At 66.3% G+C, this 25,694-nt stretch overlaps 15 protein-coding genes across 15 annotated transcripts; 9 read left to right on the top strand and 6 right to left on the bottom strand.

Moving 5' to 3' along the window:
• Positions 1-1,274: 1,274 nt before the first annotated feature.
• On the top strand, positions 1,275-4,789 carry AMY5 (alpha-amylase). Its single transcript, XM_003064694.1, has 3 exons — positions 1,275-2,571; positions 2,715-3,583; positions 3,756-4,789. The coding sequence occupies exons 1-3, from the start codon at positions 1,369-1,371 to the stop codon at positions 4,570-4,572; spliced, it is 2,889 nt and encodes a 962-aa protein (XP_003064740.1). The 5' UTR covers positions 1,275-1,368; the 3' UTR covers positions 4,573-4,789.
• Positions 4,790-5,538: 749 nt separating this feature from the next.
• On the bottom strand, positions 5,539-6,459 carry MICPUCDRAFT_67854 (uncharacterized protein; the record flags this gene model as incomplete). The annotated part of the gene is made up of 1 exon (XM_003064810.1): positions 5,539-6,459. Exon 1 carries the CDS (start codon positions 6,454-6,456, stop codon positions 5,539-5,541), a length of 918 nt encoding a protein of 305 aa, XP_003064856.1. The 5' UTR covers positions 6,457-6,459.
• Positions 6,460-6,773: 314 nt separating this feature from the next.
• MICPUCDRAFT_54786 (uncharacterized protein) lies at positions 6,774-7,193 on the top strand (the record flags this gene model as incomplete). The annotated part of the gene is made up of 1 exon (XM_003064695.1): positions 6,774-7,193. The coding sequence occupies one exon, from the start codon at positions 6,774-6,776 to the stop codon at positions 7,191-7,193; it is 420 nt and encodes a 139-aa protein (XP_003064741.1).
• Positions 7,194-7,568: 375 nt separating this feature from the next.
• Positions 7,569-9,402, bottom strand: MICPUCDRAFT_23733 (uncharacterized protein; the record flags this gene model as incomplete). Its single annotated transcript, XM_003064811.1, has 5 exons — positions 7,569-7,781; positions 7,972-8,097; positions 8,241-8,396; positions 8,594-8,791; positions 8,959-9,402. Coding segments are annotated over 5 exons (1,137 nt in total), but the record flags the coding sequence as incomplete, so codon positions are not given.
• Positions 9,403-10,261: 859 nt separating this feature from the next.
• MICPUCDRAFT_43708 (uncharacterized protein) lies at positions 10,262-10,978 on the top strand (the record flags this gene model as incomplete). Its single annotated transcript, XM_003064696.1, has 1 exon — positions 10,262-10,978. One exon carries the CDS (start codon positions 10,262-10,264, stop codon positions 10,976-10,978), a length of 717 nt encoding a protein of 238 aa, XP_003064742.1.
• A 220-nt stretch (positions 10,979-11,198) lies between these two features.
• Positions 11,199-11,762, top strand: MICPUCDRAFT_54790 (uncharacterized protein; the record flags this gene model as incomplete). The annotated part of the gene is made up of 2 exons (XM_003064697.1): positions 11,199-11,559; positions 11,653-11,762. 2 exons carry the CDS (start codon positions 11,199-11,201, stop codon positions 11,760-11,762), a joined length of 471 nt encoding a protein of 156 aa, XP_003064743.1.
• Positions 11,763-11,883: 121 nt separating this feature from the next.
• MICPUCDRAFT_54791 (uncharacterized protein) lies at positions 11,884-12,433 on the top strand (the record flags this gene model as incomplete). Its single annotated transcript, XM_003064698.1, has 2 exons — positions 11,884-12,069; positions 12,176-12,433. 2 exons carry the CDS (start codon positions 11,884-11,886, stop codon positions 12,380-12,382), a joined length of 393 nt encoding a protein of 130 aa, XP_003064744.1. The 3' UTR covers positions 12,383-12,433.
• Positions 12,434-12,506: 73 nt separating this feature from the next.
• MICPUCDRAFT_43709 (uncharacterized protein) lies at positions 12,507-13,604 on the bottom strand (the record flags this gene model as incomplete). Its single annotated transcript, XM_003064812.1, has 2 exons — positions 12,507-13,297; positions 13,436-13,604. 2 exons carry the CDS (start codon positions 13,602-13,604, stop codon positions 12,507-12,509), a joined length of 960 nt encoding a protein of 319 aa, XP_003064858.1.
• Positions 13,605-15,242: 1,638 nt separating this feature from the next.
• On the bottom strand, positions 15,243-15,716 carry MICPUCDRAFT_54793 (uncharacterized protein; the record flags this gene model as incomplete). The annotated part of the gene is made up of 1 exon (XM_003064813.1): positions 15,243-15,716. One exon carries the CDS (start codon positions 15,714-15,716, stop codon positions 15,243-15,245), a length of 474 nt encoding a protein of 157 aa, XP_003064859.1.
• A 147-nt stretch (positions 15,717-15,863) lies between these two features.
• On the top strand, positions 15,864-19,105 carry MICPUCDRAFT_54794 (uncharacterized protein; the record flags this gene model as incomplete). The annotated part of the gene is made up of 5 exons (XM_003064699.1): positions 15,864-16,564; positions 17,044-17,271; positions 17,459-18,063; positions 18,295-18,503; positions 18,608-19,105. The coding sequence occupies 5 exons, from the start codon at positions 15,864-15,866 to the stop codon at positions 19,103-19,105; spliced, it is 2,241 nt and encodes a 746-aa protein (XP_003064745.1).
• Positions 19,106-19,664: 559 nt separating this feature from the next.
• Positions 19,665-20,432, bottom strand: MICPUCDRAFT_54795 (uncharacterized protein; the record flags this gene model as incomplete). The annotated part of the gene is made up of 1 exon (XM_003064814.1): positions 19,665-20,432. The coding sequence occupies one exon, from the start codon at positions 20,430-20,432 to the stop codon at positions 19,665-19,667; it is 768 nt and encodes a 255-aa protein (XP_003064860.1).
• A 394-nt stretch (positions 20,433-20,826) lies between these two features.
• On the top strand, positions 20,827-21,583 carry MICPUCDRAFT_54796 (uncharacterized protein; the record flags this gene model as incomplete). Its single annotated transcript, XM_003064700.1, has 2 exons — positions 20,827-21,222; positions 21,371-21,583. The coding sequence occupies 2 exons, from the start codon at positions 20,827-20,829 to the stop codon at positions 21,581-21,583; spliced, it is 609 nt and encodes a 202-aa protein (XP_003064746.1).
• A 119-nt stretch (positions 21,584-21,702) lies between these two features.
• MICPUCDRAFT_54797 (uncharacterized protein) lies at positions 21,703-22,802 on the top strand (the record flags this gene model as incomplete). Its single annotated transcript, XM_003064701.1, has 2 exons — positions 21,703-21,936; positions 22,095-22,802. 2 exons carry the CDS (start codon positions 21,703-21,705, stop codon positions 22,800-22,802), a joined length of 942 nt encoding a protein of 313 aa, XP_003064747.1.
• Positions 22,803-22,931: 129 nt separating this feature from the next.
• On the bottom strand, positions 22,932-24,580 carry MICPUCDRAFT_49333 (uncharacterized protein). Its single transcript, XM_003064815.1, has 3 exons — positions 24,343-24,580; positions 24,050-24,132; positions 22,932-23,912 (listed from the first exon to the last, which is right to left on the bottom strand). Exons 1-3 carry the CDS (start codon positions 24,359-24,361, stop codon positions 23,007-23,009), a joined length of 1,008 nt encoding a protein of 335 aa, XP_003064861.1. The 5' UTR covers positions 24,362-24,580; the 3' UTR covers positions 22,932-23,006.
• Positions 24,581-24,868: 288 nt separating this feature from the next.
• MICPUCDRAFT_54799 (uncharacterized protein) lies at positions 24,869-25,677 on the top strand (the record flags this gene model as incomplete). The annotated part of the gene is made up of 2 exons (XM_003064702.1): positions 24,869-25,303; positions 25,483-25,677. The coding sequence occupies 2 exons, from the start codon at positions 24,869-24,871 to the stop codon at positions 25,675-25,677; spliced, it is 630 nt and encodes a 209-aa protein (XP_003064748.1).
• Positions 25,678-25,694: the final 17 nt, after the last annotated feature.

Below are 25,694 nucleotides of genomic sequence, written 5' to 3' on the forward strand. Positions count from 1 at the left end.
CCTGACGATTCACTGGGGGTGCGTCACGAAGGCGAACCCGCACAAGTGGTGCGTCCCGCCGCCGTCGATCGCGAAGGCGCTGCCGCTGGGGACGAAGACGCTGGAGGAGGCGTGCCAGTCGCCGCTGCAGCCGGTTTCGGATAAGGAGCTCGACGCGCTCGGCGCGCCCGACGGCGTACGCGTCGTGAAGTTCGCCATCGAGGGGCCGATCGAGGACTGCCCGCACATGATCAAGTTCGTGCTTCACGACGAGGCGCACGGGCAGTGGTACCACGACCCGGGGAACCATCACCAGCCGTTCGAGATCCCGTGCCCGGCGCTCCCGGAGCCGGAGATGGAGGAGGTTGACGACGACGAAATCGACGGTGAGACTGCTTCCCATACGACCCCGTTCGCGTGGTGCACGCCGTTCCTTAAGGACTTTTCCCGTCGTCACTCTTCACCCGCGCTTCCCTTTCAACGTTTGACCGGTAAGACGTTCGACTGACCGATCGCTTCACCCACGCAGGCGGCATTTCGGACGCGGCGGATATCGCGTTCGACCCGCACCAGTCCCCGACCGCCGCCGCCGCCGCCGCCGCCGCGCCGACCGCGGAGGAACTCGCCGCGAAGGCTGCCGCGGACGCGATGGCCCAAGAGGAGCTCGAGCTCGACGCGCAGATCGCGGCGATCAACGCGGAGTACGCCGATCTCGGCGCCAGCTCCGACTCGGACTCCGACGCCGACGGCGAAGACGACGGCGCCGCGATGGCGCGCATCGAGGCCGAAGTCGACGCGGAGCTCGGAATCGAGGAGGACGAAATCTTCGGGTCCGAGGACGAGGACGACGCGCTTAACGCGGAGGAGGAGGAGGAGGATGACGACGACGACGACGAGGGCGGCGGCGGCGGCGTGACTGGGATGGCGGCGCTCCTCGGACAGCTGTCGTCGTACACCAAGCCGGATCCCGCCGCGGAGGAGGAGAAGACGAAGAAGCGCGAGGACGCGCGCGCGGCGAAGATTGCCGAGCGCGACGCGAAGAAGCAGGAGCGGGAGAGCGCGCGCGCGGAGGCGATCGCGGCGAAGGCTGCGATGCGCGCGGAGGCGAGGGCGAAGAGGGAGGAGGCCAAGGCGATGGCCAAAAAGGCGCGCGACGCGCTCAAAAAGGAACGCGCCAAGGAGAAGGAACGCAAGGTGGCGACGCTTCTGCAGCGCAAGGCGGCGGGGAAGAAGACGCGCGATGCGGCGGCGGCGGCTTCCGCGGCGGCGACGACGACCCCTCCCGCCGCGGCCGCGGCTCCCGTCGTCAACCCCCCGGACGTCAACAACGTCGTCCCCGCGACGCCTGCGCCCGCGCCGCCGCCCGCGAAGTCGCCGGCGAAGTCGTACATGCCCGCGCCCGTCCCGAAGAAGGTGCGTCCCAAGAAGAAGAAGATGGTCCTCAAGGTCCCGCCTCCCCCCGTGGAGGTGCCGTGGCACGCGACCCACGAGCACAAGGCGCTCTCGCACACCGACGTCGACGTCGTCGCGCGCGTCGGCGTCCGCGTCGAGACAGAAGCCGGCTCGATGAACGCGGCGTGCAAGGTGCGCGTCGAGACGGACCTCCCCGTGGACTCGCTGCTGTTGCACTGGGGCGTCGTCCCGAGGGGCGCGCGCCAGGATCAGTGGGCGCTGCCGAGCCCGCAGAACCGCCCTGAGGGGACGAAGGAGTACGGCGACGGCAAGGCTGTTCAGACGGCGATGAAGAAGGTGAGCGGCGGCCTCGCCAGCGATTTCGGCTACGTCGAGCTCGACATGGGCGCCGCGCCCGTGGGCCTGCGCTTCTGCCTCAAAGAGAACGGCGATAAGAACCGCTGGTTCGACAACCGCGGCGGCGACTTTTACATCAAGCTCCCCGAGACCACCGCGCTGAGCTCGCAGCTCTACGCGGGGGGACCGCCCGTGAGAGCGTCCGACGCCGCCGGCGTCGCCAACATGGACGCGGCGACGATGGCGATGGGCAACGCCGCCGTCGCCGCGCTCGTCGGCGTCGACGTCGACGGCGCGATCGCGGAGATGATGCGTAAAGCCGCGCTCGCGCTGGAGGCGGCGAAGGATGCGCAGAAGCTGTCGATGGAGGCGACGGAGGCGGCGCAGGAGGTGCCGGCGAACCGCGAGGCGAACACCAAGGCGCGGCGGCTCATCGCGCAAGCCGTCATCGCCAAGCAAAACGCGGAGGCTGCCGCGGTGGAGGCGCAGTCCGCCGCGGATAAGGCCAAGGCGGTGCGCGACGCCAAGTTCGACGACCTCGCCAAGGTGGCGCAGGACGCCGCGAACGAAAAGGCGAACGCGGACAAGGCCAAGGCTGCCGCCGCGGAGAACGACTTGAAGCAGACGATGGAGATCGACGAAGAGACGCTCAAGGCGTGGCGCGACAAGTCGGAGCTCATGCTCACGGAGCAGGCGGTGACGCGCGCGGGGGAGCTCGAGACGTTCGCGATGGAGGCGCAGAAGCAGCGGATCGAGGAGGTGGAGCGAGAGCGGATCGAGATGCAGCGGAGGGCGGAGGAGGAGATCGCCGCGCGCGTGAAAGCCGCGGAGGAGGCGGCGGCGGTGAGACTGCTTCCCATACGACCCCGTTCGCGTGGTGCACGCCGTTCCTTAAGGACTTTTCCCGTCGTCACTCTTCACCCGCGCTTCCCTTTCAACGTTTGACCGGTAAGACGTTCGACTGACCGATCGCTTCACCCACGCAGGCGGCGCGACTGGCGGCGGAGACGCGGCAAGAAGAGGAACGGCTCCGCGAGCGCGCGAAGATCGATCTCGAGAAGCAGCTGAACGCGATCAAGGCGGACGACGCCGTCAAGGCGGACGCGGACCTGGACGTGCTCGCGTCCATCGAGGCGAAGCTTCTGGAGCTGCAGAAGCAAGCGGACGCGGCGGCGCCGCCCGCGCCGCCGACGCCGGCGCCGACGCCGACGCCGGCGGCGCCCGCGGCGCCCAAGACGCCCATCCCCACCGGCGTGAACATCGCCCCCCCGAGCACGGGCGTGAACATCGCGCCGCCGGTCGTCTACTCCGACTTCTCCTCCCTCCCTCCGGTCGCGGAGGTGCCCGAGGTGGTTACAACGGAGGTGTTACAAACGCAAACGCAAACGGAGACGGCCGTTCCGCCGCCGGCGCGGATCGGCGAACGCGTGCAGCAACCCACGGGAACCGGTCAGGAGATTTTGCTCCAAGGGTTCAACTGGGAGTCGTGCCGCGTCGACGGCGGCAGGGCGTGGTACCAGCGCGTCACGACGCTCGCGCCCAAGCTGAAAGAGATGGGGATAACCGTGATCTGGCTCCCGCCACCCACCAACTCGGTCAGCCAAGAAGGGTACATGCCGAGCGATCTGTACGACCTCGACTCGTGGTACGGAAGCAAAGAAGAGCTCAAACGGTGCATCGACGCGTTGCACGAGAACGGCATCAAAGCCCTCGGCGACGCGGTGCTCAACCACCGCTGCGCGCAGTTCCAAGGCCCGGACGGTCTGTGGAACAGGTACGGCGGGAAGCTCGACTGGGACGCGCGCGCCATCGTCAAGGACGACCCGCATTTCGGCGGGCAAGGCAATCACAGCAGGCGCGTTCTATCTCACACTGGTTCCCATACGACCGCGTCGGCGTGGTGAACGCCGATCCTTAAGGACTTTTGCCGGCGTCTCTCTCCGCCCACCCCTCGCTTTCAATCCCCGCCCTCGACGCCTTTCAACTCCAACTGACGCCTTTCAACTCCACCCCTTTCAACGACACAGCGGCGACTTTTTCCACGCCGCGCCCAACGTCGACCACTCGCAGGATTTCGTCAAGCGCGACATCTGCACGTGGATGCAGTGGATGCAAGCGGAGGTTGGGTACGACGGCTGGCGCCTCGACTACGTCCGCGGGTTCAGCGGGAAGCACGTCGCGGATTACATGAAGGCGACGGACGTCCACTTCGCCGTGGGGGAGTTTTGGGACACTCTCGCGTACAACTACGACGAGCCGGCGTATAACCAGGACGACCACCGGCAGCGCATCGTGTCGTGGATGGACGACGCGGACGCCACCGCGGGGGCGTTCGACGTCACCACGAAGGGCATCCTTCACGCGGTGTTCGAGCGGCAGGAGTACTGGCGCCTCGCGGACACGGAAGGGAAGCCGCCGGGCGTCGTCGGCCGCTGGCCGAGCCGCGCGGTTACGTTCATCGAGAACCACGACACGGGGAGCACGCAGGGGCACTGGAGGTTCCCCGAGGGGTTCGAGATGCAAGGATACGCGTACATCATGACGCACCCGGGGACGCCGACGATCTTCTGGGACCATCTGTTCGAGTGGCCGGAGCTGAAGCAGCCGCTGTTGGACCTCATCAAGTTGAGGAAGGAGGTTGGGATCAAGTGCCGGTCTGGGGTGAAGATTTTGTGCGCGGAGCAGGCGGTGTACGCGGCGGAGATTTTCGACGAGGGCGAAAACGGGGAGCCGCTGCTCATCATGAAGATCGGGCCGAACGACTGGGCGCCGGAGGATCAGACGATGTGGGAGTACGCGATGCACGGCGACCAGTGGTGCGTCTGGCGGAGGCGGCGATCGTAGGAGGGTAAGGAAACGGAAATGGAAACGGATGGAGGGAGACGGCGCGATTCAGAGAGTTAAAACCGGGGGGCGACGCGGTGCATCGAACGCTTTTGAACGATGAACGCGTCTCTTCTCGGGGAGGACCTCGCGCGCTGTTGTACGATCAGATCACGGGAAGGGATACGTGCGCGCGTTTGGTGTTGTCATATCAAACGAACGACCTAATACTACACGTACTACCGCGGCGCTATCCGTCCTCTCCGTCCGCCGCCCCTCGCGCCGCCGCCGCTCTCTCTTTCAGCGCCAGCAACAGATCCACCTCCCGCTCGATCGCCCCGCGTTCGACGCCCTCGCCGCCCTCGCCCTTCGCCCTCAGCTTCAGCTCCCTCACCTCGCTCGCTTTCGCCTCGATCGCCGCGGCGAGGTCCTCGATCGCGACGTCCTTCACGGCGCCCGTCGCGGCTCGGGACGCGGCGGCGAGCTTGACGGCTGTTTGCGCGGTTGACTCGGGCGCGGTGTTCGCGTCCTTCTTCTCCTTCTCGTCAGGGCCGTTCTATACGAGAGAACGTCGGGGTGGAGTTAAAAGGCGTCAGTTGGAGCTGAAAGGCGTCGCGGTCGGGAATTGAACGCGAGGGGTGGGCGGAGAGATGCGCCGGGCAAAGTCCTTAAGGATCGGCGTTCACAACGCGAACGCGGTCGTATGGGGACCAGTGTATATAACGCACCTCAGGTTCCTTCTTCTTCTCCTTCTTCGGGTTGTGCCCTTTCGGAACGCGAATCGGCGACACTTGCAGGATCATGTGCGACGGCCCGACCATTCTCCCGTCGATGTCCAGCCGGTGCGGTCCTAACATCTCTCGAAAGTCTTTTAACGACGAACGAGACGGTAGAACGAACGAACGCGAGAGTCAGAAGAATGTCTTTCGAAAGTCTTTCGCGATGGACGCGCCGCGCGAACGGGGTCGCACAACATACGGGGAACGGTCAGAAATGCGCAACAATAACGACGCGCGCACCTTTGAACAAGATTTCGCCCGCGGCGTGCCGCATCGCCGCGGTGGGCGCGACGCCGTCGTTCTTCTTAAACTCGATCCGCGCGCGAACGCCGTGCCCCAACGCCATAAACTTCGTCGCCTGGACCGCCTTCGTCTTCAGATCGTTATCGCTGATCCTCGCGCTCAGCCGCAACGTCTTGATGACGTCCTGGCGTCGTCGGTCGACGCCGCGGCGACGCGCTTCCTTATCCTTCAGCTTCAGCTCGTATCGATACGCGTCGTAGCTCATGAGGCGGCACACCGGCGGCGTCGCGCGAGGGTTCACTTCCACGAGGTCCAGGTTTAGGTCGCGAGCGCGTCGGAGCGCGACGAGCGTGCTTATGATCTCGTGCGACGGCTTCGAGGAGGAGGAGGAGGTATTGGAGGTATTGGAGGCGTCCTCCGAGGCGGCGTCGTCGTCGTCGGAATCGTCGTCAGAATCGTCGTCAGAGTCGTCGTCGCCGTCGGGGACGTTCACGAGTCGAATCTGCCGCGCGGTGATCTGCGAGTTGACGCGCAGCCCTTGGTTCGTCTTCCCCGTGTCGAGGTTGTCGTCCTTTTGCGTCTTCATCTTGTTCTTCCCGGCGCGGTACACGATGCCTCGTCGCGTATCGCGCGTCGACGACGACGGCGGCGGCGAGCGGAGGAGGAGGAGCGAGGGAGACGAGACGGAGATCGTCGCCGGCGTCGTCGTCGTCGTCGTCGTCTCGAGCCGTCGCCACCGCGGCGTCGTCGTCGTGCGCAGGAAGCGCCGGTGCGAGCGCGAAAACGCGTCGATCGTCGACGACGGCGCCGTCGACGACGGCGCGCGCGATGCCGCGCGGACCGCGGCGAGGAGACCCGCGAACCCGCGCCTCGACGACGACATCCGCGGGGGCGACGGAGGCGGCAGGAATGAATGGAAGGAGTAGCGCGAACGACGACGATTTATTTCGCGCGACGAGTAGAGGACTGTGAGATCGCGCGTCCGTACCCCCGCCCCACTTCGCGGAGCGCGGGCGCGACCCCCGCCGCGGAAACGCCGTCGCGCGTCGCGGAATCGTCTTCGGCGAGCTTCGGTGGACCGGCGGCGAGAGAGAGACGAGCGCGGCGGAGCGCGAGCGAGGCGCGGAGGGAGGGAGGGACGCGCGACGGGGATCGGAAGAAGACGGATCTGATCTGAGGCCGGCACCGATCGATCGTCCGATGGTCAAGATAGTCGAGCTCGACGAGAACGACAGCGCCGGGATCGGCCTCGCCGGGTCGGAGCTGCCGCGGCGACGAAAGAAGAAGGCGCGTCCGAAGCCGCCGCCGGCGGCGGCGGAGGGGGACGGGGAGGGGAAGGACGCGCCGAGGGAGACGCCGACGGAGACGCCCACGGAGTCGGAGATTGAGGCGCGAGACGGAGACGACGACGCGAAGAAAGAGAAGAAGAAGAAGACGGACGACGACGACGCGAGGCGTCGAAGCGCGAGCGCGCTCGACGCCGCGAGGCAGCAGCGCGCGCGGTCGCAGTCGCGCTCGTCCTCGACCGTCTTGCTCCTCGCGCTGCTCTTCGTCGCGCTGTACGGATTCCTGAGGTGCGTTCTATACACTGGTCCCCGTACGACCGCGTCGGCGCGGTGAACGCCGATCCTTAAGGACTTTCGCCGTCGTCTCTCTCCGCCCAGGGTCCCTCGCTTTCAATCTCCGACATCGGCGCCTTTCAACTCCGCTTCTGACGCCTTTCAACTCCACCCCGACGTTCGCTCGTATGGAACGACCCTGAGGGCGCTCGCGGCGTTTAGCAGAGGGGCGGGCGGCGGGGACGACGACGAGCGATGAGTGATGAGGGTCGGCGAGGACAAAAGGACCGGCGGACGCCGCGACCGTTCTGTTTCTGTTTCGTTTCGTCGTGCACGCGGTAATATTTAGTAGAAAAAATGAACGAACGCCGCCGGCTGGCTCCGCCCTCCGCCGCCGTAACTCCCGTCCTCCGTCCTTCGCGTCGCGGCGGTTACGTCACAGCTCGGCGATCTGCTCGACGAGCTTCTTCTCCTCTCCGCTCGGCGACTTCGGTATGGTCACCTTCACGGTGACGTACTGATCCCCGCGCGTGCTCGGCGACCCGAGCTTCGGGACGCCCCGCTTCGCCATCAGCAACGTCGCGCCCGGCTGCACCCCCGCTGGAATCTTGAGGTCGACCTCGCCGTCCACGGTGCGCACCTTTTGCGTCTGAGGGTCGTTCCGTAGGAAGCGACGTCGGGGTGGAGTTGAAAGGCATCAGTTGAAGTTGAAAGGCGTCATAGGGTCGGAGATTGAAACCGAGGGGCGGGCGGAGAGAGACGCCGGGAAAAGTCCTTAAGGATCGGCGTTCACCACGCGAACGCGGTCGTATGGGGACCAGTGTGATACTAGAACGCACCGTGCCGAGAATGGCTGACGTGTACGGGATCGTCACCGTGCTGGAGACGTTGACGCCGTCGAACCGCTTCAAGTCCGGGTCGTCCTTCACGGAGACGAAGACGTAGAGGTCGCCCGCGGGGCCGCCCTGCGATGTGATGGGTGACGATTGATTGGTCGAGGGGAGACGCGCGTCAGTCTATCGTTCGAGCGCGTGATCGGTAGCGCGCGCCACTCGTCAAAAAAAACAAGCGGTCGTGAACGAGCGGCGACGCGCGCGCGCGAGCGTACCTTCTTCCCGGCGTTGCCCTCCGACCGCACGCGCAGCCTCGAGCCGCTGTCAACTCCCGGCGGCACTCGGAGCGAGATGCGCTTCGACCGTCGGACGCGCCCGTCGCCGCCGCACGAGCCGCACGGCGTGAACGTCTGCCCGCTTCCGCCGCACGCCTGAGGGTAATTGTCCATACGAGCGAACGTCGGGGTGGAGTTCAAAGGCGTCAGAAGCGGAGTTGAAAGGCGTCGAGGTGTGTCGGTATTCAAACCGAGGGACCCTGGGCGGAGAGAGACGCCGGGAAAAGTCCTTAAGGAACGGCGTTCACATCGCCGACGCGGTCGTATGGGGACCAGTGTGAGATAGAACGCACCTGACACGCCGTCACCTGTTGAAAGTTCCCGAGCGGCGTTCGAACCGTCGCGACGACCTGCCCTTGACCGCCGCACGTCCCGCAGCTCGCCGGCCGCGTGCCGGACTTGACGCCGGTGCCGGTGCACGCGTCGCACTCCTCCAGGCGCATCACCTCGAGCTCCTTCTCGCAGCCGAAGACGGCTTCGAGGAACTCGATCTGAATGAATTTTTGACGAATGTCGGGGTGGAGTTCATAGGCGTCAGATGGATTTGAAAGGCGTCGAGGTGTCGGGGATTGAAAGCGAGGTGTGATGGGCGGAGAGATGCGCCGGGCAAAGTCCTTAAGGATCGGCGTTCACCACGCCGACGCGGTCGTACGGGGACCAGTGTGAAAAGAGAACGCGCCTGGAGATCGAATCGCTCGTCGTCGCCCTGCGTCGGTCGGTTGCGCTGCTGCGCGCGCCCGCCCATGCCGCCGCCCATGCCGCCGCCCATGCCGCCGCCGAAGAAGGATTCGAACAAGTCGAACGGGTTGCTGAACGGGTCGCCACCCATGCCGCCCATGCCTCCCATGCCTCCCATGCCACCCTTGAGACCGGCTTCGCCGTACTGATCGTAGACGGCTTTCTTCTGGTCGTCTGACAGCACCTCGTACGCGTTTGAGATCTCCTTGAACGTTTCCTCCGCGCCCGGTTCTTTGTTCACGTCCGGGTGGTACTTCCGCGCGAGCGTGCGGTACGCGCGCTTCATCTCTTTCGAGTCCGCGGCGCGGGACACCCCGAGTACCTCGTAGTAATCTCTCCCGGCTCGCGTCACGAGGGAGGATCGGTCGCGGAGGGGGCGGCGCGGCCTCGCGGGGTGCGCGCGCGCCGCCACCACGGAGCCGCCGTTGAGGAACGCGGAGCTGCGATGGCGAGAGGGGTTTTGGGGGGGGAAGGAGGGGGACGCGTGAGCGGGATGACGGGTGGGGTGGACGACGACGAGACGGAGGAAAAAAGATCCGTCGTCGATCGATCGCGGGGTCGGCGGCGCGGCGGCGACGGGCGGATCGACGGTCGCGTCGCGGGGACGGACCTTCGCGCGCGCGCGGATTTCGCGGCGACCGCGGTCGACGCCGCGCTCGTCGCGTGCATCATCGCCTGCGTTCGTCGAGGGGAGGGATTTACTCCGCGCGTCAGAGCGGGGAGGCGCGCGGAGGACGGGAGGGAAGAAGCGCGGAGGAGGGAGGAATCGAATCGATCCTGTGGTTCTGCGCGAGACGCGGACACGTCGTCCTCGTCGTCTCGAACGGATCGACGCCGCCGCGACGCGCCGCGCGAGGGGGACGATTCCGCGCGAGGACGCACCGACTGCATGGCGTGTGAGGAGAAGCGGACGCGTGCGAGTGCGACGCGCGGGTCCGAGTGCGCCGAGGTGTGACGTCGACGACGCGCGCGCGCGCGGCGGCGACGTCTTTCTTCGAAGACCGCCAGAGCTCCGACTTCCGAGGGCTTCGACGGGGATAGACCGGTCGCGCGAATTTGGGTTTAGATTCAAACTAAAAACCCATACTGTAGAGTACATGTGTACGAGTACAACGCGTCATTTCGCGAGTGGCTCGAGGGATAAGACGGCGCGTCGAATCGCGGGGCATTCCCCCCCCGCCCTCTCCTCACGGGCACGGGCGCTCCGGGACTCGCGAGGCGCCATGTTCGCGCGCACCGCGCTCCGCGCGCCGTCGACCGCGCGCCCGCTCGCGCGCGCGCGTCGCGGCGCCGCGAGGAGCGACGCCGGCGGCGCGTCGCGCGTCGTCGCCCCGCGTCTCGCGAAGACGCCGCTTCCGCGAACTCTCTCTCTGTCGGCGCGATGCGTCCGCGCGCGCCGCGTCGTCCGCGCCGGTTCCGCCGCGAGCGACGACGTTAGCGCGGATGACGACAAGTACGAGCTCGCGGCGTCGCTCCTGCGCGCGCGGAGGGCGCAGGACGACGCGATGGAACTCGTGCTGCGAGAGATGGGCGCGATGTCGCGAGAGGTGCGAGCGCTCCGACGCGAGATCGACGCGCTGAAGGCTGGCGCGCCGACGCCGATGCCGACGCCGACCGCGCCCGCGCCCGCGACCGCGCCCGCGCCCGCGACCGCGCCCGCGGCGGCGGACGACGAGGCGGACGTCCGGAGGATGCTCGACGCGCTCCTCCCCTCGGACGGCAAACCCGCCGCCGCCGCCGCCGCGTCGTCGCCGCCGCCGGATGATGCCGCCGCGTCCCCCGCCGTCGTCGTCGTCGACGACCAGGAGATCCCCGTCGTCCTCGACCCGACGTCGTGGAGAGGCGACGGCGTGGACCGAAGCCGCGAGTGGCCGACGTGCAAGATGGGCGAGGACGACATCTTCCTCATGGCGACGATTCAGGCGCGACTGATTTCCTAACACTGGTCCCCATGCGACCGCGTCGGCGCGGTGAACGCCGTTCCTTAAGGACTTTCTCTCCCGGCGCATCTCTCCGCCCACCCCTCGCTTTCGATCCCGACACACCTCGACGCCTTTCAACTCCGCTTCTGACGCCTATGAACCTCACCCCGACGTTCGCTCGATTCAGGCGGCGTTGAACGAGAACGGGTTCTGGGCGGGCGAGGAGGACGAGAGCGACATGTACTTCGGCCCGTCCACGCAGGAGGCGCTGTGTTACTTCCAGGCGAGCGTGCAGCTGCCGGAGACTGGATTCGTGGACGCGGACACGTGGCGTGCGTTGATTGGCGAGGAGCGGTTCATTTGGGGTCCGCCGCCGGGCGCGATCGGGTTCGACGAAGAAGCCGCGGCGGCGGCGGCGGCGGCCAGATCTGGATCCGAGTCCGAGTCCGAGTCCGACCCCGCGCCGCCGCCGCTCACCGCGTCCGCGGCGTCGGCGGCGGCGTGGAGCAAGACGATCGTCCCGATGAACGACAACGTGGACACCGGCGAGGACGACGGCCCGCAGTGGGGCGACGCGGAGAGGAACGAGCCGAACGAAGGTGCGTTCTATAGAAAAGTGTTTCACCCACCGCTAGGTTTCAACATTTGATCGCTTCCCCTTTCAACTGACCGGTGAACATTTTTTGCCTCAGACCCGACGGGGCGCGACGACGCGGAGCGACGCGTGCGAGAGAGTCAGGCGCGTTCTATCTCACACTGGCCCCCATACGACCGCGTCGGCGTGGTGAACGCCGATCCTTAAGGACTTCATCTCCCGGCGGTCGTTTCTCTCCGCCCAGGGTCCCTCGCTTTCAATCCCGACACACCTCGGCGCATTTCAACTCCATCTGACGCCTTTCAACTCCACCCCGACGTTCGCTCGTATGGACAATTACCCTCAGATCGCCGGCGAGGGGAAGAGGTGGCCGGTGCTGCGGCTCGACGACGGCGGCCTCGAGGTGCACAAGCTTCAGGTTCTGCTCGACGACTTGGGGTACTACAGCGGCGAGGAGGACATGCAGTACTGGTATTTCGGTTCCACGACGGAGAACGCGCTCGGGACGTTTCAGGTGCGTTCTAAACACAAAAGTTTGTCACCCATCGCTCGGTTTCAACACTTGATCGCGTCCCCTTTCAACTGACCGGAGAACTGTTTTTGTATGGAACGACCCTCAGGCGTCCACGGGTCTGCCGGACACGGGGTTGACGTGCGTGAACACGTGGAGGGCGCTGGTGGGCGAGGAGGATCTCAAGCTCGGCCCGAAGAAGGCGCTGGAGAAGGTTGGGGACGGGGAGTATCCGCAGGATCTGGCGCGGCAGGACGCGGTGTTTTTGCTCGGCGAAGGGAGGTTCGAGGAGAGGAAGCGGGAGGAGGTGTTGTAGGTACGGTAGAATCATCCATCAGAATCGTCGTCGTCTGACGGAACTACGAGTAAGAGAAGACAGAACGATGACGAGACGAGGTCCAAAACTGGAGCGGCCAGCCTCTGCGAACGACGCGCTCTCTCTACTTCTTCATCGGGTTCGGCGGTTTCTTCCCGATGAAGTCCGGGTGATCCGGGTTCAACACCGACATCGGCGTGTACTTCGCGTCCCAGCCCTTATCCCGGAGCTTGTTCACAAAAAACTCTGGGTGCGCGCGCTCGTACGCCTCGCGATCGTCCTTCAAAATTTTGGCTCGACGCGTCAGCACGCCGCCGTCGGGCAGCGCGATCGCGAAGTCGGCGTCGCTCGGCGTCTTCACCGTCGCGAGCTGTCGACTGGTGGTTTCGTTCGCGTCGTCTTCGCCGGTCAACGCAGCCTTTTTCATCGCCGCCTCGGCTTCGGATAACAGCAGCGGATCGACGAAGTCGTCGTTGAGCCAGTCCGTGGGAAGCATCCGTCCGTCGATCAGGTCGGCGAGGAACGACGGCCACCGTCCTCTGCCGCGCGCGCGGGCGTGTTTCCGCTTCTTATTCAGCGTCGCCGTCGTCGTGACCCCCGTTTTTGAGCCGTTTTTTGTATCGTCCGCGGCGGGCGGCGGCGGCGGTAAGCCGATGTCGATCTCGTCCCTGAGCACCTGCGCCGTGTCGATCCGCCGCTGTCCCTCCACGGTCCCGAGGTCCAACCACTCCGCCTCCTCCGCGTTTTTCACAACCTCTAACCACCGCCGCGCGTCCTTCGCGCCCTCCTCCCGCGTGATTCGCTGCTCCACGACGCGTCCCACCGCGAGCGTCGCGCACGCGCGCGTCCGCGGTCGCGCGCCCGTCGCCACGCGTACGTCCACGTGCGCGTTCCCGCACGCGTCGCCGCTCAGGCCTGGATGGAGGGAGAGACGACGCGATTGGTCAGTGAAGGATATGATGATTCGATTGGATGACGTGTCACAAACACGCTGTGCGGTTGGCTGGCGTGGTGATGACGTGGTTGGTGCAGAGATTCGGGTTTCGCGCGTACCTTGCTCGTGCCGCCACCAGCCGTCCGGGACGAAGAGCACGTCCCCGGGGCGACACACCGCGACGTCGCCTCGCACGTCTACTATTCTCGGGTACTTGACGTAGTCGATATTCGCGAGGTCGACCATGGAGTACCCGTCGTACGCGTGGCAGACGGGGAAAGGGTACATGCCCTTGTACGTCTGGTCCGGGGAGATGAGAAGCACGCGGCGGCGGCCGACGATTTGGCACTGAGGGTCGAGGGTCCGTCGTTCAAAGCGAACGTCGGGGTGGAGTTGAAAGGCGTCAGAAGCGGAGTTGAAAGGTGACGCGGTGTGTCGGGATCGAAAGCGAAGGGTGCGCGGAGAGATGCGCGCGCGCGCCGGGAGAGAAAGTCCTTATTAAGGATCGGCGTGCACCGCGCGAACGCGGTCGCATGAGAACCATCATTGTAAATAGGAGAACGCGCCTGGAAGCTCTCGTGATGCGCTGCGTTCGAGACGACCGCCGCGGCCTCGCGCGCCATGACGTCGCCCGGGTCGACGCCGGCGTCGTCGTCCATCCCGATCCCAGTCCCAGTCCCGACGTTATCCACGAGACGCGTGGACGTCGGGTGGCGGCACGCGAGGACGACGTCGCCGCCGCCGCCGCCGAGGACGACGGCTTTCACCGGTCCAAACTTTTGCGTCCTTCGCACGGCCCCCAACCATCCCCAATCCATCCCTTCTCTGACCGCGTCGCCGAGCGATTCGCCGCCGGGGACCGCGGTCGGGACGTTGACGTTGAGCTTCGCGTCGATGTCGTCGACGCCGCCGCCGAGAGCGACCTCGTCCTCGAGGTACGCCGCGCGTTCGGTCCACGCGTTGACGCACCTGCGAAGCGGTTCCGTTCGTTCGAGGCGACGAACGTCGGGGTGGAGTTGAAAGGCGTCATAGGGTCGGGCGTTGCAACCGAGTGACGACGGGCGTAGAGAGACGATCGCCGGGACAGAAAGTCCTTAAGAGACGGCGTTCACGACGCGAACGCGGTCGTATGGAAACCAGTGCGACGCTCGAACGCGCCTGACGAAATCGCCGGCGCGCATCTTCGTCGTCGTCGTCTTCGGTCGACGGACGTGGTAGTGCGACCCGAAGACGTTCTTCTCGAGGTCCGGAGGCATGAGCGTCGCCTGGGGTGCCGAGCGCGCGCCCGCGTCGTCTTCGTCGCATCGGTCGCATCGGTCGTCGTCGTTCGCGTTCGCGCGCGGATCGGTCGCGGCGGCGACGAGGCAGCGCCATTTTTTGGCGTCGGCGTTCGCCGTCGCCGCGGCGGCGCGCAACCCGCCGACGTGCTCGCCCCAGCGCTCGCACAGCCCGCCGAACACGTCCACGGACCGTTTAGGTAACGCTTCTCCTTCGGCAGTTATTTTATTTCGCGTTTTTATTTCGCGCTCGGTGAGCGGCGTCCCCGCGAAGTTCGTGTGCGTCAAGATCACCGGTTTTCCCTCGCGCATCCGCGCCGTCGCGTCGTTTCGTTGCTGCGGGTCGTGTGATAGGCCGAGGGAAGACACGTGTCAGGTACGCGGTCACGTGATTGGTGGATGGTGTTCTCACGTGTCAAAGCGTGAGGTTGACAGCGCGCGAAAGAACTCCGAACGCGGTCGCGCGGGGACCGGCGCGATGTAGTACCTTATGGTCTCTCCAGTCCGCCCTCGGGATCAGCCGGCGGCCGTCGTCCGTCACGAAGTACGGGTATCGCGGCGGCGGGTCGGTCGGCGACGCGCCGTCCGGCGGCGGCGCGCGCGGGTCCGGCGTCGTCGCGAGCGCTGCGGGAGGGAGGGGGAGTTCTTCTTAGATGGATCGGTGAGCGCTCCGCGAACGACGAGACGCGACCGACGGCGAAGCGGCGAGGCGCGGCCGGCGCGCGGTGCTCGGGAGGCGAAGAGGCGCGCGATGCGATGATGGATGGCTGGACGACGCGATGGACGCACCGTTCACGCGCGGGAGGTCTTCCAGACGCTCGAGCCCGCGCTCCGCGAGCGTCGCCTTCCTCGGCTTCACCCGGCCGCGTCCTTTCGTCTTGCTCGTCACCGTTTTCACCACGAGAGGCTTCGGCGTCGCGGAGGGCGGCGTCGTCGTCGTCGTCGTCGCGTCGTCGTCGTCGTCGTCGTCGTCGTCGTCGTCGCGATCGTCGAGCGTTTGAGGCGACGGCCGCGCGTCGCCATCGGGGGCGTCCGCGTCGGGCGATCGCTTCTTCTTCGGCGCGGACGGGAACGCGAACGCGCTGCGAACGGCTTCGTCGAAGTCTTCGCGCGATGACGGCATCGGAGCGACGACGACGGCGACGGCGACGGCGGCGCGGCGGGGTATGGAAGACGGAGCGTTTTTCCGAGACACCGACAGGGACAGGAGGGCTCTTCAGTCTCGTTGTTGTCAGGTCGCGCGCCGCGCGCTTCTCACGGCATCACTGCGATGCTGCGCCGGGCCGGGCGCCTGCGCGCGGCCGCGGCGGTCGCGCGCGCGCGCGCCGCGTCCACCACCGCCTCCCCCGACCGCGATCGCCCCGGTCTGTACGGCCTCGTCGGCCTCCACGCCCCCGAGGACTTCGCGCGGCTGACGCGCGAGGCGACGACGACGTCCACCTCGCTCGTCGCGTCCATCGCGAAAGATTGGTCGCTCGGCCGCCTGACGCGCGACGGCGGCGGAAACGGCGGCGCCGCGCGCGTCGTGACCGACCTCGACGAGATCTCCGACGTCGTCTGCGCGGTCGTCGACGTCGCGGAGGTGTGCCGGAACACGCACCCGGACGAGCGATGGGTCCGCGCGGCCGAGCGCGCGTATATCGACTTGCAGCAGCACGTGGGGAATCTGAACGCGGATCGATCGCTCTACGACGCGCTCCGAGCCGCGGACGACGGCGGCGCGTCGTCGTCGTCGTCGTCGTCGTCGTCGCTGCCGCCCGAGGCCGCGAGGGTCGCGTCGACGCTGCGGCACGACTTCGAGCGCGGCGGCGTGCACCTGGAGGGCGACGCGAGGGCGCGGCTCGAGGATGCGAATTCGCGCGTGATTCGATTCGGGATGGCGTTTCAGGCGCGTTCTGCCCGTGCACTGGTCCCCATACGACCGCGTTCGCGTGGTGCACGCCGTTCCTTAAGGACTTTCTCTCCCGGCGCGTCTCTCCGCCCACGCCACGGTTTCAAATCCCGACCCTATGACGCCTTTCGACTCCGCCACCGACGCCTTTCAACTCCGCCCCGACGTCGCTTCGCGCGGACCCTCGACCCTCCAGCGGAACCTCGCTGACCCAATCGCGTTGGGCCACGTGGACGTGGACCGTCGCGCGCTGCGCGGGCTCCCCGCCGCGATGGCCGCGCGCATGGAGCCGCCCCCGGGCGCCGACGCCGCCGCTCTCTCCGCGCGGATCCCCCTCGACGCGTCCACGCTCGCGACGACGATGAGGCGCGTTCATATTTATTTACACCGGTCCCCATACGACCGCGTCGGCGTTGTGAACGCCGATCCTTAAGGACTTTTCCCGGCGCGTCTCTCCGCCCGCCCCTCGCTTTCAAACCCCGCCCTCGGCGCCTTTCAACTTCACCTGACGCCTTTGAACTCCACCCCGACGTTCGCTCGTATGGACAATTACCCTCAGATACGTCCAAAGCGCGGACGCGAGACGCGTCGTCTACGCCGCCGCGCACCGCGGGCCAGAGGGGAACCGCGACGCGCTGCGGGGGCTGCTGGACGCGCGCGCGGAGGCGGCGTCGCTGTTAGGGTTCGAGTCGCACGCGCACTACGCGACGTCGCCGTTGCTCGCGGGGGATCCGGACGCGGCGAGGGAGCTGATGAGGCGCGTTCATATTTATTTACGCCGGTTCCCGTACGACCGCGTCGGCGCGGTGAACGCCGATCCTTGAGGACTTTCTCTCCCGGCGATCGATCGTCATCGTCTCTCTCCGCCCACCATCCCTCGCTTTCAATCCCGACACACCGCGACTGACGCCTGCCTTTCAACTCCACTTCTGACGCCTTTCAACTCCGCCATCTGACGCCTTTCAACGCCTCAGGACCATCTCGGACGGCGTCGACGACGTCGCGCGTCGCGAGCTGGAGCTCATGCGGCGGACGCTCCGGGGGAAGTGGGGTGATGGTGGATTCGGCAGCGGCGGCGGCGGCGGTGGTCGTAGCGCCGGTTCGTATTCCGACGGCGGCGGTTCGTATTATTCCGACCACGACGCCGTCCGCGGGTGGGACCGCGCGTACCTCATCGCCGCCGCGAAGCGCGAAGCGTGCGGCGTCGACGCCAACGCCGTCGCGCAATACTTCCCGATCGATAAAGTCCTCAAAGGCGTCGCCGCGCTGCTCTCGCGCGTGTTCAACGTCCACCTGCGCGAGGTGGAGATGGAGCGCGGCGAGAGCTGGCACGAGGGCGTGCGGAAGCTGAGAGTCGCCGCGGGCGGCGGCGGCGCGGGCGAGGGCGAAGACGTCGGGACGATCTACCTGGACCTAACGCCGAGACCGCGGAAGTTTCCGCACGCCGCGCACTTTGTGATTCGGTGCGGCAAGGCGCTGAAGAACCAGAAGCCGTCCGTCGCGCTCGTGTGTTCGTTCGGCGGGGGGGGGGGGCAGGGCATGGGGACGCGGTCCACCGCGTTGTTATCGCACGGGGAAGGTTCGATCGATACCCGACCCGACTGCTTTCCATACGACGGACCCCGCGCGCGCGGTGCACGCCGTTCCTCGAGGAAAGACTTTAACGCTTTCCCCGTCGTTCGTCACTCTTCACCCGCGCTTCGCTTCTCTTTTCTTTCAACGCGCGCTCGATGACCGGTGAGACGTTCGACTGACCGACGCGTTCACCCCGTTCGTTCATCGCTTCTTCAAACCAAACGCCGGCGCGCAGTCGAAACGTTTCTTCACGAGCTCGGGCACGCGATGCACAGCGTCCTGTCCAAGACGAAGTACCAGCACCTGAGCGGGACGCGGTGCGCGATGGACGTCGTGGAGATCCCGAGCCACGTGTTCGAGTACTTCGCGTGGGACGCGGACGCGCTGAAGGTCATCTCCGAGCATCGAAGCACGGGAGAGGCGCTGCCGGGGGATTTTATTCACGTGCGTTCTATACCGTTTTTCACCCGTCCATCGGTTTCAACATTTGATCGCGTGAGTCCCTTTCAACTGACCGATGAACATTTTTTGTATGGAACGACCCTCAGCGGATGCGAAGAGGCAAGGCGCTCTTCGCGGCGACCGACTTGCAGCAGCAGTGCGCGTACGCGCTGACGGACCTCGACGCGCACTCGACGTCGTGGGACGCGAATATGTCGGATAGGAATAATATGTCGGATATTGTCCGACAGGTCGCGAGCGGGTACGCCGCCGGCGTCGGACACGAACCGGACGCCGATTGGGAGCTCCGGTTCGGACACACCGTGGGGTACGCGTCGACGTACTACTCGTACGTCTACGCGCGGTGCGTCGCCGCGACGGTGTGGGGGCGGTTCTTCGAGGGCGATGCGTTGGCGCGCGGCGCGGGGGAGTCGCTCCGGGACGGGCTCCTGCGCCACGGCGGCGCGGTCGAGCCCGTGGAGATGCTACGGTGCGTCGGTCGGTCGCGAGACGTGCTTACTTTTCCCGTCGTCCGTCGTCGCTCTGCTTCGACCGCGCTTCCCTTTCAACGTCGTCGTCGTTTCACCGGTGAGACGCGCGATTGACCGATGAACTGATACGAAACCTCACCCTCTTATCCCATCCCGACGCAGAAATTTTCTCGGCGCCGACGCCGTCGCGGAGGGATCCAACGGTCGCGGGCACGCGCCGTGCCCGGCGAGAGCGCTTCAGGAGATTCGGGAGGGCGCCGCCGCCGCCGCCGCCGCGTGGAGAGGGACGGCGACGAGGGCGTGATCTATCGGAGTGTATCAGAGCGTATGTATCAGAGCGCATCAGAGTTGTTCGTTTTGGAGTGTTGTCGTAGTCGTATTCATCTTGACGTACGTGTAGTTGTAGTAGGTACGAGTACTGTACTTTCACGAGGCAGACGTCGTCTTCTCTCGTGTCATTTTTTGGTTTTTTTTTTCGTCGTCGTCAGGTGCGTTCTATACAAGCGAACGTCGGGGTGGAGTTCAAAGGCGTCAGAAGCGGAGTTCAAAGGCGTCGAGGTGTGTCGGGATTGAAAGCGAGGGGTGGGCGGAGAGAGACGACGGGAAAAGTCCTTAAGGAACGGCGTTCACCACGGCGACGGGGTCGTATGGGGACCAGTATATAGAACGCGCCTCACGCGTGTGCGTGGACCTGGCGGTTGACCTCGAACGTCGCGGTCTCGCTCCCTGGCTTCTCCAGCGTCACGATCGCGCCGGGGCTCAGCTTCACGCTCTCGCGGCCGACGGCTTTACCGTCGACGCGGACCGCTGCGCGCGAGTGAACGACGAGCGAAGTGAGCGGAGAGAGAAAAAAAGGAAACCCAAAGGACGAACCAAAGAACGCACCGGCGTAGAAGCCGCCGCCTCCGACGCCGCCCTTGCGCTCGTCGTCGAACTCGCGCTCGCGCTCGAGCTCCTTGCTCTCGCCGGCGACGTACTCCCCGCCCGCGCCCTCGCTCTCGGCGCGGATCGTCGTCCCCTCCTCCTCCTCCTCCTCCGACGCGGCGTCCACCACCGACAGGTACAGGTCCTCGCCTCGCTGCTCGAAGCGCGCGTTCCCGAGCGCGAACGCGCCGTCGCCCGCCTCGCATCGCTCCGTGACGTCGACCGGATGCGGCGGGCATCCCTCCGGGTGGCTCCCCAGGAGGACGCTCGTGTGCCAGTCCGCCTCGGACCGCGACGCCGCGCACCCGGGACCGTCGAGGGTGTACTGCACGTACGACACGACGCGGAGGACGAGCCTGGGCGAGGAGGAGGAGGGTCGTCGTCCGCGGTGTCGCTGTCGACGCGCGGCGGCGGCGGCGGCGCGTCCGACGACGCGGCCGCGCGCGGCGGCGCGCGAGCTCAGCGCGGGGGCCCGCGAGAGCGAGGAGGCGAGCGCGGAGGAGGCGGAGGCGGACATCGAGCGAGGGGGTCGTGGACGAGCGACGGCGGCCGCGCGCGGGGTGCGAGTGCGACCGTCGCGACCGTCGTTGTCGCGGTCGCGTCATCCGAGACGAATGAACCCGGGACGGGACGACTGGACAGAAGTGGAAGGGGGTGCCCTAAGTTCGTACGTGCCCTAAGTTCGTACGCGATGAAAACGAATCATTTTCCTTTCAAATAACCTCTTTCAAGCCAAGCCCTGGGGTCAAAGTCGCACCCCTTAAGCGTACGAACTTAGGGCACCCCACTTGCCGGAGATCTGATCGCGCGAATCTGATCCAGTCCGACGGGTCAGCTGGAGGGTGCTCACACGCCACCGCCGCGCGCACTCCCGTCGCACGCCGCGCCGCGAGGATAGGATGCCCGCCGTCATGACGACGACGACGACGACGGCGACGACGGCGACCGCGAACTGTCGTCGCGCGCTGTCGAGCCGCGCCGCGCCCGCGCGCGTCGCGCGCGTCGTCGCCGTCGCCGGCGTCCGTCTCCCTCCGCGATCGGCGCGCGCGCGCGCCGCCGTCGTCGTCCGCGCAGCAGCCGCGGACGGCGGCGGCGACGCCCCCGGCGCCGCGCCGTCGCTCTCGGTCGACGACATCCCCGCGAAGAAGCCGCCGTCGGAGCCCGAGGAGGTCCCGCGCCCGCCGCTGCGCGTCGCGGCCGCACTCGCGGCGATCGGTTCCCTCGAGTCCTCCTACCTCGCGTTCGAGAAGCTCACCGGCGGCGAGGCGCGTTCTATGCACTGGTCCCCATACGACCCCGTCGGCGTGGTGAACGCCGATCCTTAAGGACTTTTCCCGGCGCGTCTCTCCGCCCAGGGTCCCTCGCTTTCAACGCCCGCCCTCGGCGCCTCACAACTCCATCAACTGACGCCTTTGAACTCCACCCCGACGTTCGCTCGCGTGGAACGCACCTCAGGTCACGTGCCCGCTCACGGGGTGCCAGACCGCGCTGAACAGCGGCTGGGCGACGCTGTTCGGGCTGCCGCTCAGCGCGTACGGCGCGGTCGCGTACGGGATGACCGCCGCGCTGTGCTGGTGGGGAGCCGGGATGGCGGATGGAGGCGACGAGGCGCGTTCTATACACTGGTCCCCATACGACCGCGTCGGCGTTGTGAACGCCGATCCTTAAGGACTTTTCCCGGCGCATCTCTCCGCCCAGGGTCCCTCGCTTTCAATCCCGACACACCTCGACGCCTTTCAACTCCATCAACTGACGCCTTTGGACTCCACCCCGATATCATCGCTCGTATGGAACGACCCTCACAGATGAAAGATTCGTATCAAAAGGCTCGCGTGCTCGCCTTCTTCGCCGGGACCGGCCTCGCGGGGGTCTCGTCGTACCTTCTCTACGTCCTCGCCGTGCCGCTGGGGGGGGCGGAGTGCGTCTACTGCCTCACGTCCGCGGCGATTTCGTTCACGGTGTTTTCGATCGCGCTCGGGGGGTTATCGAGCAAGGCGCGTTCTCATTACATCATCGCACCGGTCCCCATACGAACTCGTCCGCGCGGTGAGCGCCGATCCTTAAGGACTTTTCCTCCACTCGTCGTTTCGGGCTCCGCCCACGCCTCGTTCGCTTTCAATCCCGACACCCCGCGACGTCTTTCAACTCCACCCCTGACGCCTTTGAACTCCACCGGCAGGATTTCGCGAGGGCGGCGCCGCCGGGGGTGGCGCTCTACGCCGTCACCGTGTTCGCGCTGTCGCTGGGTACGTCGGTCGCCGCGCGGCGCGACACGTCACCTCGCCACACCGAATCAGATCCCCCCGCGTGTCGTATCGTATCGTATCTCCCGCGAGCGACCCTATCGCATCCGCACTCGTGTGCCACGTCATCGTCGAATCGAATCTTCCTCTCCTCTCTCTTCGATCGATCTCTGACTTATCGCGTCTCTCCGTCTCTCCCCCGTCGCGAAAAAGTCCTCACGGGCGGCCCGGAGAAGCAGAACATCAACGACCTGAAGCTCCCGTACGCGGCGCCAATCATCGAGACCGTATCGACGCAATACTCCCGCGACGTCGCGGACTGGCTCGCGAAGTCCGGGGCGAAGATGTACGGCGCGTTCTGGTGCTCGCACTGCGAGGACCAAAAGGAGACCTTCGGCAAGGGCGCGGCGATTCCGTACGTGGAGTGCTTTCCGAACGGGTGGGAGAAAGGGACGCCGATCGCGGACGCGTGCAAGGCGGCCAAGGTGGACGGGTTCCCGACGTGGGTGCTGGGCGACGGGACGGTGATCTCGGGGGAGAAGAGCGTGGACGAGCTCGCGAAGGCGAGCGGGTACGAGGGGCCGAGGGGGGCGCCGCCGGCGGGGCTGGACGCGGACGCGATGCTCGCAGACTTTTTGAACTGACGACGGACGAGATGAAGAAACGATACGACACGGATCGCGGTCGTGCGTTTTTCATACTGTAGGTCTACGTCGTTCATTCATATAAACTTATTTGTATACGACGAGAGTACTGTGTACGGTGGTGGTATTGGTACGTGTAGCGTTCGTTCGTTCGTTCGTATTAGCGTATTAGCGCGCCGCGCGATGACTTGACCCTCCCGTCGCTCACGCCGCGCCCGAGCGGTACAATGCGGTCTCCTCCACCTGCTGCTCCCTGCTGCTCGACGTCGACCGCCGCCTCCCGAACCATCGCGCGACCCTCCCCGGCTGCCTCGCGCTCGTCGCGACTGAGGCGCGCGTCTCGTCCAGGCTGGGTCGGCCCGCGGCGGCGACGCGATGCGACGACCGCGCGCCGCCGCCGCCGCCGTCCAGGCTCCGCTTATGGGCGCTCGAAGTGCTTCCAACACTACTACTTGTACTACCCTTCCCGCCGCTCGACGCGCGTTTCTTGTCCTGCGCCGCGCTGCACAGCACCGCGGCGTCGAACGCGCTCTCGTTGACGCCCTCCAGGGTCATCTGCGATCCGGTGGACGGGTCTTTGCATCGATACGTCAGATTGAGCTGACCCATCTTATCCTCCGGAATGCCGCACTTCTCGCGAATCTGCTCCATGAAGTCGCTCAGGCCTTCCTGCCCGGTCCGCACCTTACAGCGGAACGACATGTTGTTGAACTTGACGATGATGTCGCCGCTCGCTTTGAGCGTCGGCGGGGAGGACTCTCGACGCGACGGCGCCGTCGCGGTCGTCGTCGTCGCGGAGTCGTCGGACCCCGAGCCGGAGCCGAAGGCGTCGTTGGCGTCGCTGAGCGCGCCGGGCGCGGACGCTCTCCCCGTTCTCCCCGCGCGTCCTTTTTTGCCGTCGGAAGCGCGCTTCTGGGCCCCTCGCTTCTTCTTCCCCCGCGCGTCGTCGTCGTCGTCGTCGGCGGCGTCGTCGGCGTCGGCGGCGTCGATGATGTCCTTGAAGAGCGCCTCCCGCCAGTCCGGGAGCGGCGCGTCGCAAAACTTGCACGCCGCCTCTTCACTCTTACCGCTGCACTGGAGTTGCCATCGCGCCATGCATCGCGCGTGGACCTGTGGGGGAGGAGTTTACGGGGAGAGGAGCAAGACGATTAATTACAAAAAAAATCGAGGTGACGTGACACCGCGAGACAAGACATCTCGCGAAGCGTCGAGTCTCGCGAAGGGACGGGACGACGCGCGGCGCGCACCCATCGCGGGCACGCGCACGGCTTCAGGAGCTCGTCGTGCTCGTCGCTGCGGTCGTCGAGGCAGATCCAGCACGCTTCTTCTTCTGCGACGCGACGCGAGGGGCGGGCGAGGTCAGCGAGGGCGAAGGAGTTGGGGCGCGCGCCCGAGGGTGCGAGCGAGGTTCTGTATATTTCTTCGTCGCGTTCGAACGCGTCGCGCGCGGGCGCGTCGACGGACGCGCGCGTCGACGCGCGTCGCGAGGACGCGAAGGAGGAGGGAAGGAGAAGGCGTGCACGCGAGATGCGAGACGCACCGCCGCCGCTGGAAGACATCTCGACCGTCGTCGTTTCCTTCGCTTCGCGGTCGCTCCCTCGGACGCGCGCGGGTCTTGTCTTTGATTTCGATTTCGTCGGTCCCTTTTTTCAACCGCGCGCGGTCGCCGCGGTCGCCGCGTCGAACGCCTTCCTCGCGCGCGCCGATGCGTATCGCGCGTCCGTCCGCGTCGGTGCGTGTCTTCGCGACGCGCGCGTGCGTTTTCGCGCGTGGGCGCGTCGTGCGTTGTGACGCGAGCGAGCGATGGCGCAACGTTTCGCGCGAGACGACGCGTCTTTTTCGCCGAAAAAGGTGCTGAAATATCTCCGGCGTCGATACCAGATTAAACGACGGTCTGTTAACTCGTCGATCGCGCCGAATAAGTATCTCGGGAAATGATATCCACGGGGTAAATCGCCCGCGATCGCGACAGCTCAGCGCGCCGATGACAACAGAAGCAGCTCATCGAAGTCGACCGGTCACTTGATCGGGGCGCGCGAACCGAAACCAAACCACGACCAAAAACTATGGCGCCGCTCCGCCGCCGCAAGGTGGCCGTCGCCGTCGACGACTCCCCCGGGTCCATGCGCGCGACGCGCTACGCGGCGAAGAGCCTGCTCTCGCGCGGGGACGACGTCGTCCTCATCAGCGCGGTGCACACGACGCCGAGCGCGAACCCGGGGGCGCGTCCGAGACGTCTTCGTTCGCGTCTTCGCTTCTCTCCTCTCACTCCTTCGGACGCGCCGACGGCGCGCTCCCTCACCCCCCCCCCGTCCTCCCCCTCCGCGCCGCAGGCGGAAGGCGAGCGCGTGCTCGAGCACCATCGCGTTCAGCTCCTGAACACGAAGATGCCCTCCGATCGGATTAAGTCCGTCGTCGTGAGGTGCAAGGTCAACGAGAGCAGCGCGCGCGCGGTCGAGCGCGCGGTGGACGCCGAGGCGCGTTCGAGTGTCTTCACACTGGTCCCCATACGACCGCGTTGGCGTGGTGGACGCCGTTTCTTAAGGACTTTTCTCCCCGGCGTCTCTCTCCGCCCATCACCCCTCGCTTTCATCGATCCCCGCCCGCGACGCCTTTCAAATTCATCTGACGACGCCTTTCGATCGACTCGGTCTATCCTATCGGTATGGAACGACCCCAGTCGCCGGACCACGTGTGCCTGGGGTCTCGCGGGCTGGGAAGCCTACAGACCGCGCTCTTAAACGCGGTCGGCTTAGGGAGCGTGGGCGAGCACGTCGTGAAAAACGTGCGCGTGCCCGTGACGGTCGTGCCGCTGTCCACGCCCGTGCCGGAGAACATCACGGTGCGGACGGGCGTGAGCGAGCACGGACTGTGACGCGAGCGAGCGGTCGG

This window comes from Micromonas pusilla, assembly GCF_000151265.4.
Source record: "Micromonas pusilla CCMP1545 genomic scaffold MICPUCscaffold_18, whole genome shotgun sequence".
In the NCBI taxonomy this organism is placed as follows: domain Eukaryota; kingdom Viridiplantae; phylum Chlorophyta; class Mamiellophyceae; order Mamiellales; family Mamiellaceae; genus Micromonas; species Micromonas pusilla.